The 27,671-nt window shown below is 41.1% G+C and overlaps 1 protein-coding gene across 3 annotated transcripts in view; it reads left to right on the top strand.

The window, feature by feature from the left end:
* METTL16 (methyltransferase 16, RNA N6-adenosine) overlaps positions 1-27,671 on the top strand; it is a 94,959-nt gene that overhangs the window by 28,065 nt on the left and 39,223 nt on the right. For all 3 annotated transcript variants that reach the window (XM_063718379.1, XM_009251119.4, XM_063718378.1), the window contains 4 exons: positions 8,803-9,002; positions 13,049-13,189; positions 18,845-18,960; positions 22,373-22,515. In XM_063718379.1, coding sequence (XP_063574449.1) covers positions 13,129-13,189; positions 18,845-18,960; positions 22,373-22,515 — 320 coding nt within the window. In that variant the 5' untranslated portion in view covers positions 8,803-9,002; positions 13,049-13,128. The remainder of the gene's footprint in view (positions 1-8,802; positions 9,003-13,048; positions 13,190-18,844; positions 18,961-22,372; positions 22,516-27,671) is intronic.

Here is a 27,671-nt window from a genome sequence, read left to right as displayed (position 1 = left end):
TTGCCCATATTAATTTTAAGAATCAAATCCATTTCATATGAAAACATGGATCACTGGTTTTGTTTGAAAGAATTAGAGAGCTGGCAAAACCGGGCTGGCAAATCCACACGACATTAACTACTTAGAACAGAGTGGTGGTCACCAGGCGCGGTGGCTTACACCTGTAATCCCAGCACTTTGGGAGGCCAAGGCAGGCAGAATATCTGAGGTCAGGAGTTCAAGACCAGCCTGGCCAACATGGCGAAACCCCATCTCTACTAAAAATACAAAATTAGCCAGGCATGGTGGTACATGTCTGTAGTCCTATCTACTCAGGAGGTTGAGGCAGAAGAATCGCCTGAACCCGGGAGGTGGAGGTTGCTGTGAGCCGAGATTGCGCCATTGAACTCCAGGCTGGGCGACAAGAACGAAACTTCGTCTCAAAAAAAAAAAAAGAAAAGAGTAGTGGTCATAACCTTTGAAATGGTCATTTGTGGCATCTGGCATAGTGCTACTAAAAGTGGTTAATGAACTGGCTGCTTAACCACAAACTATTTGTTACTGTCCACAGAGATAAGGACCTTGTGCCGTATGTTTAGGTTACCTCACATTTCTTTGGTTTAATTGACTTTTTAATGTGTTGTTTACATTCTGGCACAAGCTGCTTATCTTGTCAGGGACTGGCATTCTGAGTAGTACCGATAGCTATTCCTTATAAATATTTTGAAACCCCTGATTTTCACAATTACTTAGAAATGCCAGTGCAAAATAGCAATACTTTTGTTACTATTTACTGCCCTTAGATAATACTCTTTATCAAGCTTATTTTGTAAAGTAAGTTACTAAGTTTCTTTAATAGAGATTTTCTGAAAACTTTTTTCTCTTCAAATTCCTTTTACCATGAAATTTTATGTTTGAGATGTTAAGCCTTTGAACATAGACATAGGATATTTTTCCTTTTGTGTGTTTAGCAGTGAAATTTAGTTAATAGGTCAAGGCTACCATTCTCGAGTTAAAGACACCAATGTGTTTGAATGCCTTAGCATGGTACTTAGATGTGAACTTCTTCCTCATATGTAAAACTTGACTTTCATTCCTGTGTCATTGAAGAAAATGGAATTGGCCCATTTTTCTCACATACTTGACTGATTTCACAGGAATAAAATATTCTTGTTAGAAGTGAAACTGAAGTTTTTATAGATTTTATACCTTTTTATTGCTCATCATTTATCTTGTTGATCCTGAGTTTATACTGCTTTTAATCGAGTAAGAAATACAAAGATAGTGCACATCTTTTTTTTTATGTGAAAATTGATTGAGGCCATTGCTGTGCTATTGAGTAAAGCAGAAATGTGTTCGTGGTTGTTGCCCCTGGATTAACCTTCTTTTATTAGCCCCCATAAATGACAAAATTAATACATATCCAATTCTGATGTCTAAGAATAAACTTAATACCCCTTTAAATAGACAATGTATTTTAATGAGACTTTTAATTGCTAGCATATATTTATGCAATAAACTTCTGCTTCCAGTGTCCTATAGAAGCTGTTCTTTAAAACCAATACCCACAGAAATGGAAAGTCAGTCACTTTTTAAAAAGTTGTTATTCTCTTGACCTCCATCAGCATTTTATATTTTTAACCCATTCTGCATAGTTGCTCATTTAATCCTTTTGATCCAAAAATTAAGGTTGTCTGTTGTGAAATAACTCCTATTTTTGTTTTTATTTGTAGTTGTCTGGAATACTTTTGGTTAAGCTTTTATTTTCAACCTTTGGCTCATTTTGTTTTAGCCGTAGTTTTTGTTTAAAACAGTTTATTGTAATTAGTTGATTTTGGCTTTTGTGATCTAATCTGAGAGTATTATGAGTTTACATTCATTTTATATCATGCTTTGTTCTTGTTGCTTTTTTTTTACACTATATAATCTGATTTTCACCTACCTTTCCTTTACTGCCCCTGATTTTATTTGATTGTATTATTTATCTTCATTCTTCTAGTGTTAATATTCTTTTTTTTTTTTTTTTTGAGACAGGGTCCCACTCTGTCACCCAGGCTGGAGTGCAGTGATGGGATCTTGGCTCACTGCAGCCTTGATCTCCTGGGCTCAAGTGATCCTCCTGCCTCCTGAGTAGCGGGGACTGCAGGCTCATATAACCACCATACTCCGCATCCAGCTAATTTTTGTACTTTTTGTAGAGATGGGCTTTCGCCATGTTGCCCATGCTGGTCTCGAGCTCCTGAGCTCAAGCAGTGCGCCCACCTCGGCCTCCCAAAGTGCTGAGATTACAGGTGTGAGCCATTGGGCCCAGCCAGTTTATCTTCTTAAATGCGTGCTTCTATCTCTGCTACTTAGTTTATCAGCTTTAAATGAAGTCTGTTGACCCTGTGTATAAAAGCTGAGGAACTCCCTCTCCATTTCCTGTTTCCTGTCCTGAATTTTGATTATGTGTATGTTGTCATGGTTTGTAAACACTTATATTTTATTATGTAGCCACGGTTCACAGGTGTTTTCATCTTAGCTCTCTGGTTAAAATGGCTTAAATGCTCATTGCCGTTGTTTTGCTATACAGTAAGTCCTCACTTAGTGTTGCCAGTAGGATCTTGGAAACTGCGACATTAATGAAATGATGTATAGCAGGTCCTCTAATAACGTCATTTCCTTATAAGTGATGAGAAAAAAATTGATTTTGTTATATATGGTTTCGCTTAAAGTCAAAGAACCTATTGTCAATGTTAAGTGAAGACTTACTGTAGTTCCTTAATTTATCTCGATTGATTAAACTTTTTCCGTTAGGAATTTCTTCACAAAGAACTTGTGAAAACTCTACTCCTTGAGTTCCTGTATACTCAAAATATTTATCTGTTGTCATTATAATCAAAGTAAGTGTGGCTGAGCATAAAATTATGTCACACTTTTTTTTCGTCTAAGGGCTTTGTAGTCAGTGTTCTTTTGTCTTCTACTATTGAATGGTGCTGTGTGGACATCTAAAGGCAGCCTCATTTACCCTACTGTGTCCCTAACCCCAAAATCAATTGTTTAGCTTATTTGCCTAGATATCTAAAGGATTTTTTTTTCTTGTAAGCCTTAAAGTCTGAGAATTTTTCTGTGTGTTGGTATTGCTAATTCTGTATCTTTTCCTAGGAATATAGTGAGCCTTCTATTTCTGGAAAGTTATCTTGAATCATATCTTTGAATATTTCTTTATTCTAATCCTTTGGTTCTCTTATTCAGAATCCCCAGTTATATGTAAGGAGGTCTTCATTATTGACCTCTCTTATGTTTACTACTTTTTCTTTACTTTTTAAAACTTCTTGCTTCTTTCCATTTCATTTGTTTATTGAGATATAGTTCACATACTATAAAATTCACTCTTATAACTCAGTGGTTTTTAGTATATTGACACTTGTACAACCACAACCATTATCTCATTCCTGAATTTTGTTTAATTTTGCCTGCTTTTTTGGGTCTTCCTTGCTTTATCCCTTTCTCTTCTTCTCTGTATCATTGAAGCATATAATATCAGTTTGTTTCATAATTAGGGGTATTAACTTTGGTCACTTCTTTAAGGGGGTATCTGTCAGATTTCTTCATTTTACTGTTATTTTATCCTTTCATAATCTGATAATTGATATCATTATCAAGGTAGTTGATAATTTGTGGGGAAGTACGTTGTGACTGTGTAAATATCCTGGGTTTTTTTTTTCTTTTTTTGTCGTCGTTTCTTTTTTTTTCTGAAACATGGTCTCACTCTGTCATCCATACAGGAGTGCAGTGACTTGATCTATGCTCACTGCAACCTCTGCCTTCCAGGTTCAAGCAATTCTCCCAGCTCAGCCTCCTAAGTAGCTGGGACTAAAGGTGCGTGTGCCACTATGCTCAGCTAGTTTTTGTATTTTTTGATAGAGATGGGGTTTCACCGTGTTGGCCAGGCTGGTCTTGAACTCCTGACCTCAAGTGATCCGTCTGCCTTGGCCTCCCAAAGTGTTGGGATTACAGGTGTGAGCTGCCATGCCCAGCCAGCCCAATATCCTGTTTTTCAACAAACTTTTACTCATTATTTTTAGCATCCATTGATAATTCTTAATTGAAACAATTATTAGCATGGTGATTGCCAAATGTAATTGTCTAACTGTTTCATTACTTCTACATTTAAGGATGGACTCACGTTTTTTATTCTGTGGGCTGTAATCCCTTGTTAGCCTTCTTCATTCACATCGACACAGATTTGGCCAAAGGGAGCCCCATCAAGCAGGGTCTAGTGTACTTTTGATTTGTTCCTATCTTCCTTTCAGCATGTCCTGTTTTCTAACACAATAAAATGCTTTGGGTTTATCTTGTACTTCCCTATCCAATTCTGGAATAACCATTTATACAAGGAACTCTGATTCCTTTGGGGAGTACTATTTAGAAACCAAGGTCTGGAGCTCTAGTTATGCTCATAGCAATGGGAGCGTCATTGCTTCTAGGCTCTGGCTGTGTCTCTTCAGAGTCCACTATAGTCATCCTATTTCTGTCTGCTATAGATTATATTAAAGTTTCATTCTTCATCCCTTCCATTTTCCTCCCTATAAGTTAGTATCTGGAAGCGTTCTTAGAGGTCACAAGAAATCATTATATTCAGGTATGGAATGCAATTTTATATAGATAACAAATCTATATTCATGAAATCTGATTCTGCCTATCCATCTTTTTGCAAGGTATTTTCCTATGAAAGGTATGTTTTTTCTTTTCTTTTCTTTTTTTTTTTTTTTTTGAGACAGAGTCTTTCTCTGTCACCTAGGCTGGAGTGCAGTGGCACAGTCTCGGCTCACTGCAACCTCTGCCTCCTGGGTTCAAGCGATTCTCCTGCCTCAGCCTCCCGAGTAGCTGGGATTACAGGCATGCGCCACCACGCCAGGCTAATTTTGTATTTTTAGTAGAGTCGGGGTTTCTCCATGTTGGTCAGGCTGGTCTCGAACTGCTGACCTCAGGTGATCCACCCACCTCAGCCTCCCAAAGTGCTTGGATTACAGGCGTGAGCCACCGTGCCCAGCCAAGGTGTGTTTTTTCTGAACAGTTTTTTGAAAGAGTAGGTCATGTTATCTAACAACCACGGGCTGTCTGTTCTTTAATATGTGTTCAATAGTGTTGTTGTACGTTTGGCATCATATAACAGACTTTAATATGTGTTCAATAGTGTTGTTGTGTGTTCGGCGTCATATAACAGACTTTAATACGTGTTCAATAGTGTTGTTGTACGTTCGGCGTCATATAACAGACTTTAATACGTGTTCAATAGTGTTGTTGTACGTTCGGCGTCATATAACAGACTTTAATACGTGTTCAATAGTGTTGTACGTTCGGCGTCATATAACAGACTTTAATACGTGTTCAATAGTGTTGTTGTACGTTCGGCGTCATATAACAGACTTTAATACGTGTTCAATAGTGTTGTTGTACGTTCGGCGTCATATAACAGACTTTAATACGTGTTCAATAGTGTTGTTGTACGTTCGGCGTCATATAACAGACTTTAATACGTGTTCAATAGTGTTGTTGTACGTTCGGCGTCATATAACAGACTTTAATACGTGTTCAATAGTGTTGTTGTACGTTCGGCGTCATATAACAGACTTTAATACGTGTTCAATAGTGTTGTTGTACGTTCGGCGTCATATAACAGACTTTAATACGTGTTCAATAGTGTTGTTGTACGTTCGGCGTCATATAACAGACTTTAATACGTGTTCAATAGTGTTGTTGTACGTTCGGCGTCATATAACAGACTTTAATACGTGTTCAATAGTGTTGTTGTACGTTCGGCGTCATATAACAGACTTTAATACGTGTTCAATAGTGTTGTTGTACGTTCGGCGTCATATAACAGACTTTAATACGTGTTCAATAGTGTTGTTGTACGTTCGGCGTCATATAACAGACTTTAATACGTGTTCAATAGTGTTGTTGTACGTTCGGCGTCATATAACAGACTTTAATACGTGTTCAATAGTGTTGTTGTACGTTCGGCGTCATATAACAGACTTTAATACGTGTTCAATAGTGTTGTTGTACGTTCGGCGTCATATAACAGACTTTAATACGTGTTCAATAGTGTTGTTGTACGTTCGGCGTCATATAACAGACTTTAATACGTGTTCAATAGTGTTGTTGTACGTTCGGCGTCATATAACAGACTTTAATACGTGTTCAATAGTGTTGTTGTACGTTCGGCGTCATATAACAGACTTTAATACGTGTTCAATAGTGTTGTTGTATGTTCGGCATCATATAACAGAAGAATAAAGAATTTTTCATCATATCAGACTGGAAGGTAATGGAAATGTTTGCTGTTTGTTTATTCTGTTTTCAGTAACTGTTTCAACAGTTCCAAGTCTATAATTTGCTCGACAAATATTTAATGACTACCATTGTACTAGGTCATAATATTCCTCACAGTCGTAAAATACCAGCAAGAAGGACCCTTAGCCTGTTGAGTCAAAGCGCTTACTTTTTTTTTTTTTTTCCCCGAGGTGTAGTCTCCCTCTGTCACCCAGCATGGAGTGCAATGGCTTGATCTCGGCTCACTGCAACATTTGCCTCCCAGGCTCAAGCGATTCTCCTGCCTCAGCCTCCTGCGTAGCTGGGATTATAGGTGTCCGCCACCATGACCGACTCATTTTTGTATTTTTTGTGCAGGTGGGGTTTCACCATGTTGGCCAGGCTGGTCTCAAACTCCTGACCTCAGGTGATCCACCCGCCTCGGCCTCCCAAAGTGGTAGGATTACAGGTGTGAGCCACCATGTCCAGCCAGTCCTTTACTTTTATAGGTGGAGAAACTGAGACCTAAGAACCGAAGTGACTTACTTAAGTCCATGGCTAATTGATTGCAGAGCCAAAAGTGGAGTCCAGATCTCCTAACTTCCATACTAGAACATTTTTGCTGTGGGGAGTGCAGAGAGATTGGATTGATGGTACCTGCCTGAAGTTTCCATGATTGCTGGGTGGAAACAGCACTCTTTCCTTCTGTCTTGGCACTCAAGCATCGAGATGGACATTGAATTTTTCCAGTGATTGGTCATTTGATGGCCAGGCAGGGGAGCAGAAAAGGAGATGGTCCAGACCAGAAGCTGTTTGAGGATGTGTTGTTGCCTGACCAGACACCTTAAGGCCAGAATTCTAAGTAGTTTCAAAACTCCTCCCTTTCATAGCCCCATCTACTGACTTTCTGCTTTCTTCAAAATGCTCTGTTGGCCAGGTACAGTGGTTCACGCCTGCAATCCCAACACTTAGGCTGAGGCGGGCGGATTACATGGGCCCAGGAGTTCAAGACCAGTTGAGGCAACATAATGGGCTGGGCCCTTTTCCCTACAAAAAAAAAAAAAAAAAAAAAAAGCTGAGTGTGGTGGTATGCACCTGTAGTCCCAGCTACTTGTGGGGCCGAGGCAGGAGGGTCACTTGAGCCTGGGAGGTTGAGGCTGCAGTGAGCCATGATCACACCGTGCATTCCAGTCTGAGAGAGAGTGAGGACCTGGCTCAAAAACAAAACATAACAAAAAAAACCCCACAAAAACCAAAAAAGACCCTGCTCTGTTTATAAATAAGGTTTGTTGGTTTTCTTTTTTAATATTTTCAGTTTAGCAGTATTTTGACATCAACAGTTATATTGGTACAAGTTTCTTAAAAAGTTAAATACAAATATATCTTATGATCCATTCCTGACTGTCTACCCAAGAGCAGTGAAAACGTATGTCCACACAAAGACTTGTATGTGAATGTTCATAGCAGCATTGTTCGTGATGGGCAACAATCCATGATGACCATGATGGAAACAACCCAGATGTTCAGAAACTGGTGAATGGATAAACAAAATGTAGTTATTCTTACTATGGAACATTACTCACCCATAAAAAGAAGTGAAACACTGACAAGTTGTAAAATGGATGAACCTCACAAACTTGTGTTAAGTGACCAGAAGACCTCATTATGATTTCAGTTACTTGAAATGTCCAGAAAAGGCAAATCTATAAAGACAGAAAGTACATCAATGGTTGCCTCAGGCTAAAGTTGGAAATGAGGAAAGACATGCAAATGGTCATGATTTCTGCTTTTTGGGGTGATGGGGTGTTCTAAAAATGGGTTTTGGTGATGGTTGCACGACTCTGTTAATATACTAGAAACTATTCAATTGTACACTTACAGGTGAATTTTATGGTATGTAAATTATACTTCATAAAGCTTTAAAAAGTTACATTTAAAATTTGATGTCTGTAATATTTGTCATATTTAAGTATCTTATCCTGTGTTCATTATTAAACATTTTTATACTGACTTCTTTCCACTTTAAAGTAGGATTTTCAGGGAATGCTAATGTCAGATGATGTTAATGGTAACAGTAAAAACAGCTAGCATTTGTAAAATAGTTACTGTGCACCAGACATTATGCTAAGTACTTCTCAGGTTATCTCACAGTAGCATTGTGATATTGGTATTACTATCCTCATTTCACAGCAGAGGAAACAGTTTCATAGAGGTAAATTACTTGTTCAAAGTCACACAGTAAGGAGACAATGAGACAGGAATTTGAGCCGAGTCATTTAATCTCTGTGCTCCATATACAGATATGCAGTGTTTCTGGTGGAGGATTGTACTGCTTTTCATATGCTGTGACTGTGTTAAACACTCATGTATATATGCCACTGGGATGAATGCTCTATATAACTATTTATGTGTGATCTCTCTAGGAAGTTCAGATGGGTATTTGGTTCTGCCTATTTGCCATAGAGCTTGTACAACATAGTGAATCTTACTAATCAGTTTTACTTCTTTTTCTCTATTCCTCAGCCTTAATTTTAAAGACCCTGAAGCAGTCAGAGCTCTGACTTGTACTCTCCTAAGGGAAGATTTTGGACTTTCTATTGATATTCCATTGGAGAGACTAATTCCCACAGTTCCCTTGAGACTCAACTATATTCACTGGGTAGAAGATCTGATCGGTCACCAGGAATCTGACAAAAGTACTCTCCGAAGAGGAATTGACATAGGTATATAGTTTTAAATTATTTTGGGCTAAACATAGGTTTCATAAGTTTTGCAAGATCAAATTCTTTGTAAACTTTTCTACTGGGTATTTGTTGTTGTACGAAAGAAGCTGGCTACAGATACAGGTTGAGCATCCTTAATCCGAAAATCCGAAATGCTTCAAAATCTGCAACCTTTGAGCACTGATATGCTGCTCAAAGGCAATGTGCATTGGAGCTTTCCAGATTTGGGGGTTAGGGATGTTCAGCCTGTAAATATAATGCAGATATTTCAAAATCTGAAAAAAAAATTGAAATCCAGAACACTTCTCATTGCAAGCATTTTGGATTAGGGATCCTCAGCCTGCATTACCGTTCTTTTTTTACTACACCTGGCCTTTTCTCCCACTGATGTCTCTTGAGAAGGGATTGTCAGTCCAAACAGGGAGAAAGAGGTTAAGGGAAGTACAAAATGAAAATGAGGCTCTTATTTACATAGCTTTTCATTTTATTTTTTTTAATTAAAAATTTTTTTAAATTTTTTTATTTTGAGATGGGGTCTCGTCATGTTGCCCAGCTTGGTCTTGACTCCTGGTCTCAAGCAATCCACCTGCCTTGGCTTCCCAAAGTGCTGGGATTACAGGCATGAGCCACTATGCCTGGCCCTATTTAGCTTTTCAGATTACCACATTGATGTCTGTGTCTGTTGGGCTTTATTTTTACTCTGGATTATTTGATGTCTTTGTATTGTGATTTTTTTTTTTTCTTTTTTTTTGAGACAGAGTTTTGCTCTTGTTGCCCAGGCTGGAGTGCAATGGCACGGTCTCGACTCATTGCAACCTCCGCCTCCCGGGTTCAAGCAATGCTCCTGCCTCAGCCTCCCAAGTAGCTTGGATTACAGGTGCCTGCCACCACCCCTGGCTAATTTTTGTATTTCTAGTAGAGATGGGATTTCACCATGTTGATCAGGTTGTTCTCAAACTCCTGACCTCAGGTGATCTGCCTGCCTCGTCCTCCCAAAGTGCTGGGATTACAGGTGTGAGCCACCATGCCCAGCCTCTATTTCTAACTGAGTAGAATTAATAGCAGTCCTAATTTCTAGATAGTAGTAAATGTTTAACTTTGATATTTGCATGCATTTTCAGCCCTCATCCTACATGATCTTTTCAGCGGCATTTATTGATCCCTCCTTTCTCTTTTGTTCTCTCTCCTTCATTGGCTTCCATGACACCAGACTGCTGGTTTCCTCCTTCGTTTCTTTGCACTGTTCTCCACTTTTCAGGCACACCTTCCTGTAGCTGACCACTAGATACTGGTATTCCTTGCATAAGGCTCAGCCTTTAGCTCCTTTCTCACTCAGCACCCTACCCTGGTAATTGCATTCACTTCTATGAAGATTTCCCACCTCCATGTGAATAAATCACATATTTATATGTTCCTCCAACTCAGATTACTTTCCTTGACCTCCAATCTCATATATATGAGAAACTTGGATTTCTGAAAAACATCTCAGACTTGCTATGTCCAAGACCAAACCCACACTCTGTTTCCCTAATCCTGGTTCTCTTTGTTTCTTGTTTCAGTGAGTCTACCATAGTCCACCCTGTGGTCCTTGATACTTGCTTCTCCACATGCAGTGAAAAAATGTCCATCACTGTTTCCTGTTGACTTTCTCTCTTAAATGCTTCCGAAATCATCTACTTCTTTCCATCTCCACTGCCATCCTAGCCAAGTCATCATCTCTCACCTTTCTGCATTTCTCACCTCTTCTGCTTCTCAGCTAGTTTGCTTAAAAAGCTTGACAGCCTAGTTGGTACTAATTTCATTTTAATTATGCCCCAAACCCTCTAAAATAGCACTTGGGGATAGAGGAGGTTAATGGATTTTAATTCTTCACAAGGGGCACTACCTAACTGCAATCACATCCATTCTAATTAGGGTTTTATATAAATTCTTCCCCCAGACTCCATCAGTTTGCTCTAATTCTATGATTACGTACTTTCCATTTTTATTTGTCATTACAAAGATTATTACCCATTTAAAAATGTCATTTGGCTTTCTGAGGGGATTTCGTTCTGTCCTGTAAAGGACTAGTAGAGAATCTGTTGCGTTCTATTAGAGTGCAAGTCTTTGGGTCTTAAGAATTAAGAAACTTTTTTTGGCGCTGACAGATCTTTTATGTGTATTTATTACCCTGGAGGTAAGTGTACTTTTTTATCTTTTAAATGAAATTGAAGTTTGAAGAGAGAGGCAGTTGTGTAAAAGTCAAGGATCTGGTCTGGATTTTTTTCCTACAGAGTCGAAAGTACAGCTGACATGTTCTTATTGTGTGTGTGTTTGGCTAACTAGAATGGCTAGCAGGAGCCAAAGAACTGTGGTTTCTGACAGGACCTTGAATACCCTTTACCACGCCTTCCCTCACTGCCCTGCAGGTATCCAAGGAGGTGCTTGTCCAGTAGCGCTGGGGCCAGGATACTCTCGGGCAAACGTGGTAGGCAATGCAGCATTCACTGTGACCGTCAGAGAGCTTCAGTGTTACGGCCATCATCTTTTACTGCTAGCCTGTTCAGGATGCATAATGAGGAAGCAGGATGATGAGTCTGGATTTCCTCTGGGTTGGGAGTATCTAGCCTCTGCTTCTTCCTGGCAAACCCTTACAAGGCTAGACCAGAATTGGGATATGGTCAGATGATAGCAGGCCTAGAGTGGCTGGTAGAGGCTGACTGCTTTAGGCCTTTGGGAGAAACACTCTTCTCTTGAATATACTCTTTAGGATCTAATTGGCCAAGATAGTCAATATTGTAAGAGAGAGAGAGACTTGATGTCACCCAGGCTGAAGTGCAGTGGCACGATCTCGGCTCACTGCAACCTCCACCTCCCAGGTTCGAGCGATTCTCCTGCCTCAGCCTCCTGAGTAGCTGGAATTACAGGTACCCACCATCATGCCCAGCTAATTTTTGTATTTTTAGTAGAGACGGGTTTCACCATGTTGGCCAGGCAGGCCTCGAACTCCTGACCTCACGTGGTCTGCCTGCCTCAGCCTCCCAAAGTGCTGGGACTATAGGTGTGAGCCACCACACCCGGCCTGTAAAAACAATATTCTTGGTTAGTATATAGTCCAGTCCAGGGCTAGGGGTTCTACATAATTTAGTACCAAACCCTAGTGGTCAAACAGTGTTTTTTTTCACCTGGAGTGTTTGCCTCTTGAATGCCTCCCTTGAAACTGTGGTGGGGCTAGCCAGTGACTCTGATGTCATGGCTCCAAACCAAATATTTTCCCATGTCTCCACATCTGAGAGATGAGTTATCTCTTTAGCTTTTTTTTTTTTTTTTTTTTTCCTTTTTTCTTCTTGTTTCTTTCAGCTGACAACTTACAGACATTTGGGTTAATTCAGCAGTTTAATATAATAAACATTTTATACCCTACATATTTTTTCCTGCTTTTGGAGAATGGAATGTACATTGATCCGTTTTAAGATATTACAAAGGCATTTTAACAAATAGCATTATTTTCTTTTAAGAAAATTGAGTTTTGTATGAGATTTAAAATGAAGACTCTTTACAAAGTAAATCAGCTGAGTTTTGAGCATTTTAGGTGAATTAGTCATGTATTCCTCGACCTTTGCTTGTGTGTTCTTCATTTTTTATACAACACACGAAAGAGGAGGCCAGCAAGGTTTCAATCCTTTAGGAAGTTGGAGTCTAATTAGGAGATAAGACTAACATACACGAATGACTAGGGAACCCAGTAGCCATAACATGTATGAAATCAGGTACCAGCTTGTGATTTCTCTACCAAAAAATACAAAAATTACAGAAAATACAAAAAATAGCCAGGCATGGTGGCATGTACCTGTAGTTCCCGGTACTCAGGAGGCTGAGTGGGGAGAATCACCTGAGCCCAGGAAGTCGAGGCTGCAGTGAACCGTGATCACACTACTGCACTGTAGCCTGGGTGACAGAGTGAGACCCTGTCTGCAAACAGAATTCTGAGAAGAATGGTGTTTTCATGATTATTGTAACCTTTCCCTCTGGTGTGTAGAATGTGTTTTGTGTTTTTATTTTATTAGGCACGGGAGCATCCTGCATCTACCCCTTACTCGGAGCAACCTTGAATGGCTGGTATTTCCTCGCAACAGAAGTGGATGATATGTGTTTCAACTATGCAAAGAAAAACGTGGAACAGAATAACTTATCTGATCTCATAAAAGGTTAGCACCACAGAATGAGTGCCTCCAAACTTTGTGTCTTCACCTGTCTTTTTAGTTTAACGCATTTCATTACCTTTTTCTTTAATACGCAGACTTCGGTAATTTAAAAAAATCCGGCACTTTGTAATTGGGTTTGCTGTCTTGATACCAGAATTAACTCAGAAAGAAAATAGTAACTACAGTTGATCCTTATGATTTGTGAATTCTTTTTTTGTGAATTTGCCTATTTGCCAAAATTTATTTATTTATCCATTCATTTATTTTAGTAGATTTTCTTGAAGAAATGTTTCTTTATTCGCTATAACCCCTTAGAAACATTTCCAGAGACTTTAAGTGGTGGTTTTTTGTTTGTTTGTTGAGTTTATTTTTTAGGGCATTTTTAGGTTCATAGCAAAATGAAGTGAAAGGTTCAGAGATTCCCTGTATTTCCCTGCCCCCACACACGCATAGCCTTCTCCATTATCAGCATCCCCCAACAGAGTGGGATATTTGTCACAGGTGATGAACCTATGCTGGCACGTCATTATCACCCACAGTTCATACTTTACATTACGGTTTCCTCTTGGTGGTGTACATTCTGCAGTTTTGGACGAATGAAGCTGACATGTATCTCCCAGTATGGTATACACAGAATCGTTTCACTGCCCTGCCGTCTTCTGTGCCTCAGCTGTCCATCTCTCACTGCCCCCAACCCCAGGAAACTACTGACCTTTTTACTGTCTCCACAGTTTTACATTTTCCAGAATGTCATATAATTGGAATCATACAGTATATAGACTTTTCAGATTGGCTTCTTCCACTTAGTGACATTTATTTAAATTTCCTAATGTCTTTTTATAGTTTGATAGCTTTTTTTTATTCTTTTATTTTTTTTTTCTGCTGCCTCTCTAATTGCAGAAAGCTCATTTATTTTTAGCACATTTCATTTTGATATTCCATTATCTGGGTGTACCAGAGTTTCTCCATTCACCTATTGAAGGACATCTTGATTGCTTTCGAATTTTGACAATTACACATAAAGTTGTGAGAAACATCTGTGTGCAGCTTTTTCTGTGCATGTAAGTTTTTGACTCCTTTAGGTAAATACCAAGCAGTGTGCTTGCTGGATGGTATGGTAATAGTGTGTTTAATTTTGTAAGAAACCACCAAACTGTCTTCCAGAGTACTGTTTTGCACTCCCACCAGCAATGGATGAAGTTCCTGTTGCTCACATCCTTGCCAGCACTGGGTGCTGGATGTTGTCAGTGTTCTGGATTTTGGCCATTCTAATAGGCGTGTAGTGGTATTTCATTATTTTAATTTGCATTTTCCTGATATTCATGTGGAGCATCTTTTCATGTGCTTATTTACCATCTGTATATCTTTTTTGGTGAGATGTCTGTTCAGGCCTTTTGCCCTTTTTTTTTTTTTTTGAAACTTAGTTTTGCTCTTGTTCCCCAGGCTGGAATGCAATGGTATGATCTCGGCTCACGGCAACCTCTGCCTCCCGGGTTCAAGTGATTCTCCTGCTTCAGCCTCCCAAGCAGCTGAGTTTACAGGCGCCTGCCACCACGCCCAGCTAATTTTTGTATTTTTAGTAGAGATGGGGTTTCATCATGTTGCCCAGGCTGGTCTCAAACTCCTGTCCTGAAGTGATTCTCTTGTCTGGACCTCCTAGAGCGTTGGAATGATAGACATGAGCCACTGCCCCCAGCCAAGCCCAGCTTATTGATCCCTTCTTATTTTTATTTTTTATTTTTTGAGATGGAGTCTTGCTCTGTCGCCCAGGCTGGAGTGCAGTGGCGCAATCTCGGCTCACTGCAAGCTCCGCCTGCCGGGTTCACACAATTCTCCTGCCTCACCTCCTGAGTAGCTGGGACTACAGGCGCCCGCCACCGTGCCTGGCTAATTTTTTGTATTTTCAGTAGAGATGGGGTTTTACTGTGTTAGCCAGGATGGTCTCGATCTCCTGACTTCGTGATCCTCCCGCCTTGGCCTCCCAAAGTGCTGGGATTACAGGCGTGAGCCACTGCACCTGGCCATTGATCCCTTCTTTTAAGGAATGGTATACAGTACTGTTGGTATTATATCCAAAAAGTGCTGTAATCTCAGCATGCTGGGAGGCTGAGGTGGGTAGATACTTCAGGTCAGGAGTTCGAGACCAGCCTGGCCTATATGATGAAACCCCCATCTCTACTACAAATACAAAAATTAGCCAGCGTGGTGGCGCATGCATGTAATCCCAGTGACTCAGGAGGCTGAGGAACAAGAATCACTTGAACCTGGGAGGCGGAGGTTGCAGTGAGCCAAGATTGCGACACTGCACCCCAGCCTGGGAAACAGAGCAGGACTCTGTTACTTTCTAGGAGTTTTATAGTCTTGCATTTTGCATTTAGGTCTGCGATCTGTTTTGAGTTAAATTTTGTGAGGGATATAAGGTCTGCGTCTAGATTCATTTTATGCATGTGGATGTCCAAGTGATGTTCCAGTATCAGTTCTTGAAAAGACTATATCTATTCTCTTCTGTTGATCTATTCATTCACTAAAAACATACTGTTTTGATTACAGTAGCTTTGTAGTAAGTCTTAGAATTGGGTAGTGTCAGTCTTTCAATTTGCCTCTTTTCTTTCAGTATTGTGTTGGCTATCCTGAGTCTTTTGCCTCTCCAAATAAACTTTACAATTAGTTTATCAATAGCTAAAGTGTATATGTATGTTTGTATGTATGAATATATTTACTTATTTAATTTTAGAGACAGGGTCTCACTGTCACCCAGGCTGGAGTGTAGTGGTTCACTGTAGCCTCAACCTCCTATGTTCAGGTAATTATCCAGCCTCAGCCTTGTGAGTAGCTGAGACTGCCAGTGTGTGCCACCACACCTGGCTAATTTTTGTGTTTTTTTGTAGAGATGGGGTCTTACTGTGTTGCCCAGGCTGGTCTTGAACTCCTGGGCTTGAGTGATCTTCTGGCCTCAGCCTCCCAAAGTGCTGGAGTTACAGGCATGAGCCACTGCCCCCAATCTAAAATTTATTTTTAACTTAAAATTGACATTCATGGTACTTTTGTGGTCACTCACAGACTTGTGCATAGTGGCAAATAATTAGAGTTGCCCCAGTGTGCGTGTTCCCAGCTGAGGCTCAACAAGGCGATGCTCTGCCTTCTTATTCCAGCTTCCATACTGTGAACCAAATGTCCTTTCCTTGGTCTGTTTAATACCACGTTTTGGGTTTTTTTTTCTTTTTCATTTTTGTGCTTTCTCTTGGTGATTTTGCTGTTTAAAATAGTCCCTAAACATAGTGCTGAAAGGCTATCTTGTGTTCATCAGTGCAAAAAGGCTGTGTTGTGCCTTACAGAGAAAACACGTGTGTTAGATAAGCTTCCTTCAGACATGAGTTGTAGTGCTGTTGGCCATGAGTTCACTGTTAGTGAATCAGCGACGTATATTCGATAAAGTGTCTTTGAACAGGAACACCATAAAATAAGGTTGTGTGTCTATCAGTTGATGAAAATATGAAGAGAGACTTGTAGGAACCTAACCCTGTATTTCCCCTGGGAATCAGTGGTTCAGTATTCACTCATTGACTATTTGTGGCTACTTTGTAGAATATAACTAGCGCAGATAATGAGAATTGACTATATATGAAGTAACTTAGTCACCAAGATTTTAAAAGGAAGGAAACCCTACTGTTGATTAAACTATACCATCTTTTTAATTTCAGTACATAGGCCGGGTGCGGTGGCTAACACCTGTAATCCCAGCACTTTGGGAGGCCGAAGCAGATTGTCTGAGGTCAGGAGTTTGAGACCAGCCTGACCAACATGGTGAAACTCCATCTCTACTAAAAATACAAAAATTAGCCGGGCGTGGTGATGGGCACCTGTAATCCCGGCTACTTGGGAGGCTGAGGCAGGAGAATAGCTTGAACCCAGGAGGCAGAGGTTGCAGTGAGCGGAGATTGCGCCACTGCACTCTATCCTGGTCTACAGAATGAGACTGTGTCTCAAAAACAAATAATAATTTCAGTACATGGAACTGTGCTAGAAATAGTCAAATCCCCTTGTGATTAGTTACTTTTTATTTTTGTGATCATTCTGTGTATAAAGCAGTGTTAATTTTTTTCCATTAAAGAGATTTTATGTCTCTTTATGAAAGAAATAAGACTTTTCTTCATAGTATTGAACATATCTTTGTAAGGGGAGACATTAATATTATTAATGCATTTGTTTTATTTCTCCATTGTTGTGTAACAAATTGTTCCAAAATCTAGGAGCCTACTTATTTATTTATTTTTATTTATTTTTTATTTTTTGAGACAGAGTCTTGCTGTGTTGCCCAGGCTGGAGTGCAATGGCACAATCTGCTGCTCACTGCAACCTCTGTCTCCCAGGTTCAAGTGATTCTCCTGCCTCAGCCTCCCAAGTAGCTGGGAATGTCGGTGCCCGCCACCACACCTGTCTAAGTTTTGTAATTTTTTAGTAGAGACAGGGTTTCACCATGTTGGGCAGGCAGGTCTCGAACTCCTTACCTCAAGTGATCCACCTGCCTCGGCCTCCTGAAGTGTTGGAATTACAGGCATGAGCCACCATGCCCAGCCTTAGGAGCCTTAAAAAAAAAAAAAAAAAAAACACACACACACACAACAAAAAATCCCATTTTTTAATTAGAAACAGGGTCTCACTCTGTCATCCAGGCTGGTGTGCCGTGGCGTGATCATGGCTCACTGCAGCCTCAGCCTCCTGGGCTCAAGCAGTCTCTCACTTTAGCCTCCCAAGTAGCTAGAATTACAGGCTCATACCACCATGTTCAGGTAATTTTCTTATTTTTAAAATTTTTGTAGAGATAGGTTCTTGCTATGTTGCCCAGGTTAATCTGGAACTCTTGGTCTCAAGCAGTTCTCCCGTCTTGGCCTCCCAGAGCACTGGGATTACAGGCATGAACCATCACACTTGGCCCTAGCAACTTTAAACAATAAACATTTATCTCATAGTTCCTGTGGGTCATAAATTTTGGCATGGCTTAGTCGAGTGGTTCTAGTTGAGACACTTTGATGCATTTGCAGTCAAGTTGTTGGGTAGAGCTACAGTCATCTGAAGGATTTGCGGGTGGTAGAGATTTGCTTCCAAGATGGCTTACTCACGGCTCACTCACACGACTCTTGGAAGGAAACCCTAGTTCATAGCCATGTGGATCTCTCCATGAAGCTATTTGAGTGTCCTTAAAATGCAGCCTATACTCAAGGAGAGGGAAATTAAACTCCATCTCCTGAAGGGAGTACTGTCAAAGAGTTTCAGGACATACATTCACACCTTACTTAACAGCAGGGATATATTCTGAGAAATGCATTGTTAGGTGATTTCATCGTAGTGTGTGCTCACACACACCTGAATGGTGCAGCCTACTACACACCTGGGCCTATATGTAATAGCCTGTGGCTCCTAGGCTATAACCTGAACAGTATGTCACTGTATTGAATACTGAAGGCCATTTTAGGACAATGGTATTTGTGTATCTAAGCATATCAAACATAGAAAAGGTACAGTAAAAATGTGGTATTATAATCTTATGGGACCACCGTCATATATGCAGTTGACCAAAGCATCATTATGCAGTGCGTGATTATACTTTAAAACCACCACAACATTAATATTAGTTCACAGTCCTGTTTTTTCTCCTAGTGGTGAAAGTACCACAGAAGACACTCCTGATGGATGCTCTTAAAGAAGAATCTGAGATAATCTATGACTTTTGCATGTGCAACCCTCCCTTTTTTGCCAATCAATTGGAAGCCAAGGTAAAATGTCTTCTGCTTTAAAATGATTGAATATAGGCTGGGCGCGGTGGCTCACGCCTGTAATCCCTGCACTTTAGGAGGCCAAGGCGGGTGGATCATGAAGTCAGGAGTTTGAGACCAGCCTGGCCAACATGGTGAAACCCCGTCTCTACTAAAGATACAAAAAAATTAGCCAGGTGTCATGGCCCATGCCTGTAATCCCAGCTACTTGGGAGACTGAGGCAGGAGAATCGCTTGAACCCGGGAGGCAGAGGTTGCAGTGAGCCAAGATCATGCCATTGCACTCCAGCCTGGGCTACAGGGCAAGACTCTATCTCAAAAAAAAAAAAAAAAAAAAATCTAAATTTGCCTTATTTGTACAGATAAGAGCAAAGAAAACTTTTAAAAATTAACTTATTATTTTTTAAATTAATATATTTGAGATGAGGTCTCACTGTGTTGCTCAATCTGGTCTTGAACATCCGGACTCAAGCAGTCCCCCTCCCGTCAGCTCCCCTAGTAGCTGAGGCCATAGGCGTGTGCTGCAGTGCCTGGCTTTTGAAAGCCGTGTACCAGTTAGGGGGCTTTTGGTTTGAAGTACTTTCGGCTCTCTGTATCTGTAGGTCCTACACCTGTGGGTTCCGCAGCGTGGATTCAGCCAACCACGCATTGAAAGCATTGGGAGGCTTGCACGGTGACTCACACTTGTAATCCCAGCACTTTGGGAGGCCAAGGTGGGCGGATAGCTTGAGCTCAGGAGTTCAAAACCAGCCTGGGCAACGTGGTGAAGCCCTGTCTCTACAAAAACTACAAAAAGAATTAACCAGGCACTATGGCGTGTGCCTGTAGACCCAGCTACTTGGGAGGCTGAGGTGGGAGGAAGGCTTGAGCCCAGGAGGTGCCGGTTGCATTGAGCCGGGATCGTGTCACTGCACTCCAGCCTGGGTAACAGAGCAAGACCCTGTCTCAAAAAAAAAATATTTGGGGAAAAAAAGAAAACAATAAAAAATAACAATGTAACAATGAAAAATAATACAAAAATACAGTATCACTATTTTTACATAGCATTCACATTGTATAAGGTATTATAACTAATCTAGGAATTATTGAAAGTATACGAGATGATGTGGGCAGGTGAAATGCAAACCCTACCCCATGTGATAAAAGGGACTTGAGCTTCCTTGGATTTTGGTATCTAAGGCAGATCTTCCTCAGATACCGAGGGAGACCTGTACCTAAAAACCCAATTTAGATTGACTTAATGACAAAGAAAGTTCATTGGCTGACATATTTGAGAAACCTAGCAGTAGTTGGGATTTCATAATGATTTGATTAAGGTGTTGGCAGTATTAAGAGTTCTGTTTTTCTCTTGGCTGTGACTTGTTCTATGGTTGTTTTTGTTCATAAGCTGGTTTACTTGTGGTACAGCAATATTTAGAGGGTGGGAGGGTGAGGAGAGAGCTCTTTTCTTCCCTAAACCATTGAACAGTTGATTTTCTTGTCATTGGACCAACTTAGGTCATAGTCCACTTCTGGACTGAGCTTCTTGGCTTAGGAAGGAAATCAATGTTTTTTACTGTTAAGTGGCTTTTTTTTTTTTTTTTTTTTTGTGACAGAGTCTTACTCTTGTCACCCAGGCTGGAGTGCAGTGGTGCAATCTCAGCTCACTGCAACCTCTACCTCCCAGGTTCAAGCAATTCTGCCTCAGCCTCCTGAGTAGCTGGGATCACAAGCGTGCACCTCCACGCCTGGCTAATTTTTGTATTTTTAGTAGAGATGGGGTTTCGCCATGTTGGCCAGGCTGGTCTCAAACTCCTGACCTCAGGTGATCTACCTGCTTGGCCTCCCAGAATGCTGGGAATGCAGGTGTAAGCCATCACACCCGGTCAACACTTCTTATTTGTCCTTTTTTTTTGAGGTGGGGGGTGCGGGGAATGGAGTCTTATTCTGTCGCCAAGGCTGGAGTGCAGTGGTGAGATTTCCGCTCACCGCAACCTCCACCTCCCAGGTTCAAGAAATTCTCGTGCCTCAGCCTCCTGAGTTGCTGGGACTCCTGGTGGACACCACCGCGTGTGGCTAATTTTTTTGCATTTTTATTAGAGACAGGGTTTTACCATGTTGGCCAGGCTGGTCTCGAAATCCTGACCTCAAGTGATCTGCCCACCTTGGCAGATCCCCAAGTGCTAGGATTACAGGCATGAGCCACCATGCCCAGCCTGATCTGTCTATTTTTTTTTTTTTTTTTTTTGAGACAGAGTCTTGTTCTGTCGCCCAGGCTGGAGTGCAGTGGCGTGATCTCGGTTCACTGCAACCTCTGCCTCCTGGGTTCAAGCGATTCTCCTGCCTCAGCCTCCCGAGTAGCGGGGACTACAGGCGTGAGCCACCATGCCTGGCTGATTTTTTGTATTTTTTTAGTAGAGACGGGGTTTCACTGTGTTAGCCAGGATGGTCTCGATCTCCTGACCTCGTGATCCTCCCGCCTCAGCCTCCTAAAGTGCTGGGATGACAGACATGAGCCACAGCGCCCAGCCTGATCTGTCTTTTTGATTATAGCCATCCTAGTGGGTAAAAAGTGGGATCTCATTGTGGTTTTGATTAGGATTTCCCTGATGGCTGATGATGTCGAGCATCTTTTCCTGTGCTTATTGGCCATTTGTATATCTTCTTTGGAGAAATGCTTATTCATATCTTTTGCTCATGTTTAAATTCGTTTATTTTTCTTTTTATTGTTAAGTTGTAAGCATTCTTTATAAGCAAGTTCCTTATTAGATAGTGATTTGCAAACATTCCCTTCCTGTGGGTTGTCTTCTCAGTTTCTTGATGGTTCCCTTTGCAGCTCAGAAGTTTTTAATTCGGATGAAGTCCAGTTTATCTGTTTTCTTTTTTGTTGCTTATGCTTTTGTTGTCATGTCTCAGAAAGCATTGCCTAATCCAAGGTCATGAAATTTTTTTCTTAGGTTTTCTTGTAAGGATTTTATAGTTTTAGCTTTTACTTTTAGGTCTTTGATGAATTTTGAGTTAACTTTTCATATGGTATGAGGTAAGGGTGGATTAAATATTTAAATGTGAAAAGCAAAACCATGAAAATGCTAGGAAAAACATAAGTAAATATTTGTTTAATCTTTGGGTGGATTTTCTGTACAGGAAAAAGAAAGCATAAAGAAAAAGTGACAGATTGGGCTTTATAAAAAGGTAAACAATTTTCATGTTTAACCACAAAAATGCAAAGTAAAAGACCTGGGAAGAAATAGTTGCATGAAGTAGCTGTTTGAAATAAAATATTTTAGTGGCTATGATTTTAAAATCCTAAATCTAGCATACTATTTGGAAAGTAAAAATTGCAACTAAACATTCTAACTTAGAGATAGATTACATTCAAACTTGGTTCTTGGGGTATACACATTTTTCACCAGGGTTTTTTGTTGTTGTTCAGGGAGTAAACTCACGAAATCCTCGAAGACCTCCACCTAGTTCTGTTAATACAGGAGGTATCACAGAGATCATGGCAGAAGGAGGTGAATTAGAGTTTGTTAAAAGGATCATCCATGACAGTCTACAACTTAAAAAAAGATTAAGGTAAGTCTGTTTTTACAACATGGAGTCCATTTTTACAACATAGGAATATTTACCCCCTATGTAGTTTTTTTTTTGGTGGGAGGGACAGAGTCTTGCTCTTGTTGCCAGGCTGGAGTGCAGTGGCGTGATCTCAGCTCACTGCAACCTCTGCCTCCTGGGTTCAAGCTTTTCTTGTGCCTCAGCCTCCCAAGTAGCTGGGATTACAGGCACCTGCCACCTGTAATTTTTATATTTCTAGTAGAGACGGGGGTTTCACCATGTTAGCCAGGCTGGTCTGGAACTCCTAGCCTCAGGTGATCTGCCTGCCTCGATCTCCCAAAGTGCTGGAATTATAGGCATGAGCCTCCGTGCCCGGCCTCCCCTATGTAGTTCTAAAACAAACTATGTCACTCAGAGCAAAAGTAATCCAAGTGGTCAGAAGAACAAACAGATAAAGATTGCAGGCTGGGCGTGGTGGCTCACGCCTGTAATCCCAGCACTTCGGGAGGCCGAGGTGGGCAGATCAGAAGGTTAGGAGTTCAAGACCAGCCTGGCCAATGTAGTGAAACCCTGTCTCTACTAAAAATGTAAAAATGAGCTGGGTGTGGTGGTGGATGCCTGTAGTCCCAGCTACTTGGGAGGCTGACGCAGGAGAATCGCTTGAACCCAGGAGGCAGAGGTTGCAGTGAGCCGAGATCACGCCACTGCACTCCAGCCTGGGCGAGAGAGTAAGATTCCTTCTCCAAAAATAAAAATAAAAATAAAAATAAAGATTGCAAAGGTAGTGGCTCCTACAATCTGCGAAGACCGTGTTTCTGAGGATGTTCCATGCCTTTAATTGATTAGTGTTTACTGTAATCATGTGTATTACATACATAGGAAAGAGGAAAATACCGTATGATTGTATTGCTCCCATTAGGATGGTCCTGTGGTGGAACAAAACTGATTCAAATATGGCTTTTGATTAGAAAACAGATGGGTTCAGTTCCGTCCCATGAACCAGAATAAATTTGTTGCCTCCTCCTTTCAGCAATTTAGGTTCTTGGAATCAGTCTCCCAAACAGTGACAGATGTGAGGACACTGAGCTGTCAAGAACTTAATGAAGGGAAACTGAGATCACTAACCAGTTGCAGAGGAGGGTTAAGGCCATTCCTTTTGAAAGCTAATTATTTTGGACAACACACCTGTCATTAAGCAACATAAGGTACTCAAAAAGAGCTATTTGTCTCGCTTGACTTATCACCCTGCCACATGTTGTTGAAATGATGGATAATATGGTAGTTCAAAAACTAAAAGAGCTTTCAATCCAAGGATTTAGCTTTGGGACATAGGGAAGGTTTTATTTATTATTATTATTGTGGTAAATACACGTAACATAAAATTTACCATCTGTATTAGTCCATTCTCACTGCTATAAAGAAATACCTGAGACTGAGTAATTTGTAAAGAAAAGAGGTTTAATTAGTTCACAGTTCCACAGGCTGTACAGGAAGCATGGCTGGGGAAGCTTCAGGAAACGTACAATCATGGCAGAAGGTAAAGGGGAAGCAGGCACATCATTACATGGCCAGAGGAGGAGGAAGAGAAAGGAGGAGGTGCTACACACTTAAACAACCAGATCTAGTGAGATCTCACTCACTATCACCAGAACAGCAAGGGGAAATCTGCCCTCAGGATCCAGTCACCTCCCAGCAGGCCCCCTCGCCAACACTAGAGATTACAGTTTGACATGAGATTTGGGCGGGGACACAAATCCAAACCGTATCACCATCTAAAATTTTAGAGTATAGTTTAGTAATGTGAAGTACATTCACATTGTTGTGCAAGCAGTCTGCAGAACTCTTCATTTTTTGTAACTATAACTCTGTACTCGTTAAATACCTCCTCATTCTCTCCTTCCCTGAGCCCCTGGCAACCATCATTCTGCTGTCTGTCTCAATGAACTTGACTACTCTAGGTAGCTCATACAAATGGGATCATACAGTATTTGTCCTTTAATGACTGGCTTTTTTCACTTTTCGTCATATTGTCAAGGTTCATCTGTGATGCAGCATATTTCAGGATTTTCTTCCTTTTTAAGGCTGATATGCCACATTTCGTTTATCCATTCATCTGTTGATGGAGGATACTTAGGTTGCTTGTACCCTTTGGCTGTTGTGAATAATGCTATATGAATGTGGGTGTATAAATATCTCCTGGAGACCCTGCTTTCAATTCTTTGGATGTAGACCTAGAAGTAGAATTCATGGATAGGGGAGACTTTTTTCCTATATGGTATTGTCCTCTTTTCTGTCTATGTAATATAAATGATTATAGGAAACAAAATCACTTAAAGACATGAGAAGGCTGGGCACGGTGGCTCACGCCTGTAATCCCAGCACTCTGGGAGACTGAAGCGTGTGGATCACCTGAGGTCAGGAGTTGGAGACCAGCCTGGCCAACATGGTGAAACCCTGTCTCTAGTAAAAAATACAAAAAATTAGCCGGGCGTGGTGGCGGACGCCTGTAATCCCAGCTACTCGGGAGGCTGAGGCAGCAGAACTGCTTGAACCTGGGAGGCAGAGGTTGCAGTGAACCAAGATTGTGCCACTGTACTCCAGCCTGGGCGACAGAGCGAGACTCCATCTGAAAAAAAAAAAAAAAAAAAAAAAAGACAGGAGAACATCCTCAGAAATGAAAACATCCTCAGAAACAGGGTCTTTGCAGGATATAGGAGCTACTACCTTTTCAATCTTTGTTTATTCTTATTCTATAAATCTTTCCTATCTCCCAAAGGTAGAAAGCTGCTTATTTTATTAAAGACCAATTCCAAAATCATCAAATGTCCTGATTTTTTTTTTCTAGACAGAGTCTCACTCTACTAGGGCGAAACGGGGTTTCTCCATGTTTTTCCATGTTGGTCAGGCTGGTCTCGAACTCCCGACCTCAGGTGATCTACCCACCTCAGCCTCCCAAGGTGCTGAGATTAAAAGCATGAGCCACTGCACCCGGCCCCCATGCACATTTTTATAGTTGACATCATGTTTATACAACTGTGTGACTCACATTTCAGAGTGCTGTGAAAATTGTGTATTTTGAAGCTCTAAAAAATAAGAGATTATAAACAGGTACCTTAACCCTACCATCTGTTCTTATCCCTCTAGAATGTTTTTTCCCTTGTCCCTGAAGAAATACAGGAACTAAGCAGAATTTGCAGCGTTATGGGGTGAAATAAGTTAAATGTGTTGGACTGACCTTAGGATGGCGCTTGTGATGCCTTGCCTTCCTTGGGAGGTTAATGTCTCACCTCTGTCATGCTCAGCAGCAGTTACAGTTTCGTTTTGTGTCTTAAGGAATTTTGCAGCTAAAAAGACCTTGAGAGGTAAAGTTATCCAACCTCTTGGTTTACAGACTAGAAACTTAGAACTCAGATATCCTCATTCTAGTCCAGTGGTCTTTCCATCACCCCTCGCAGCCTCTGCAGCTCTAAGCTGCAGTTGGACTCTGTGAAGAGCCTTTCTATCGTTGATGAAGATTTACAAGTGCTTGTCACCCTTACTTTGGCTTTTTTTACCTGTGGCTTGAGCTTACTTAATAGCTTTTTTTTCTCTCAAGTGACTCACCTAGGCCAGGCACAATGGCTTACACCTGTAATCCCAGCACTTTGGGAGGCTAGGTTGGTGGATCACTTGAGCTCTGGAGTTCAAGACCAGCCTGGGCCACATGGTGAGACCCCTTCTCTACAAATAATACAAAAATGAGCTGGGTGTGATGGTACGTGCCTGGAGTCCCAGCTACTCGGGAGGCTGAGGTAGGAGGCTCGCTTGAGCCCAGGAGGTCGAGGCTGCAGTAAGCTGAGATTGTACCACTGCACTCCAGCTTGAGTGACAGAGTGAGACCCTATCTCAAAAAAGAAAAAAAAAAAAAAAAGGACTCACACATCTAACCTTCTAGATAAATTACCAGACTTTATCAAACTCCTCATGGCCTGAATTGTGTGTGTGTGTGTGTGTGTGTGTGTGTGTGTCAGAGTCTTGCTCTGTCACCCAGGCTGCAGTGAGGTGGAGTGATCTTGTCTCACTGCAACCTCTGCCTCCCAAGTTCAAGTGATTCTCCCACGTCAGCCTCCCGAGTTGCTGGGATTTCAAATGTGTGCGCCCTAACTCAGCTAATTTTTGTATTTTTATTAGAGACAGGGTTTCACCATGTTGCCCAGGCTGGTCCCGAACTCTTGAGTTCAAATGATCTGCCCGCCTTGGCCTCACAAAGTGCCGGGATTACAGGTGTGAGTCACCACACCTGGCCCTGAATTTTTTTTTTTTTTAATTTCTTCTCCACACCATAATTTTGTATGTTTTGGATTCTCTCTTGTCATTGGTTATCAGTTCTATAACTGATGCCCTTTATGGCAATGATTTTAGGCTTTTCTTAGGAACCAGAGATCTGTATTCTACAAAGCACCAGCGTGTCCCCTGCCAGATGATGGATACTGCTTGGATTTGGATATAATCCACGTATTTGGGGATGGGTAATAAATTTAATAATCTGGGCCTAGGCTGGGCACAGTGGCCCATACCTGTAATACCAGCACTTTGGGAGGCTGAGGCAGGAGAATCAGTTGAGCTCAGGAGATTGAGACCAGCCTGGGCAACATAGCAAGACCCCATCTCTACAAAAAATTAAAAAATTAGCTGGGTATGGTTGCACGTGCCTGTTGTCCCAGCTACGCAGGAGGCCAAGGTGGAAGAATTGCTTGAGCCTGGGAGGTTGAGGCTGCTATGAGCTGTGTTTATGCCGCTGCACTCCAGCCTGGGTGACAGCAAGAGCCCGTCTCAAAAATTAATAATGATCTGGGGCTTTTGAATGTCATTCTTTGGTTTGAAATTGTGATTTATCATTGGTAAAATGGAATGATAGTAGCTATCTTGTAGAGTGGTTATAGAATTAAATGAATACATATTTGACATAATAATAATACTGGATATTAAATAGGGTGATTTTTAACTCTTTTTTTTTTTTTTTTTTTGAGACAGAGTCTCGCTCTGTCATCCAGGCTGGAGTGCAGTGGCACGATTTTAGCTCACTGCAACCTCCGCCTCCTAGGTTTAAGCAATTCTCCTACCTCAGTCTCCCAAGTAGCTGGGATGAAAGGCACGCGCCACCATGCCAGCTAATTTTTGTATTTTTAGTAGAGATG

Source organism: Pongo abelii, chromosome 19 (genome assembly GCF_028885655.2).
Source record: "Pongo abelii isolate AG06213 chromosome 19, NHGRI_mPonAbe1-v2.0_pri, whole genome shotgun sequence".
In the NCBI taxonomy this organism is placed as follows: Eukaryota; Metazoa; Chordata; class Mammalia; order Primates; family Hominidae; genus Pongo; species Pongo abelii.
The sequence above is the reverse complement of the archived record's forward strand: the minus strand, read 5'-3'. Positions and strand labels throughout refer to the sequence as shown.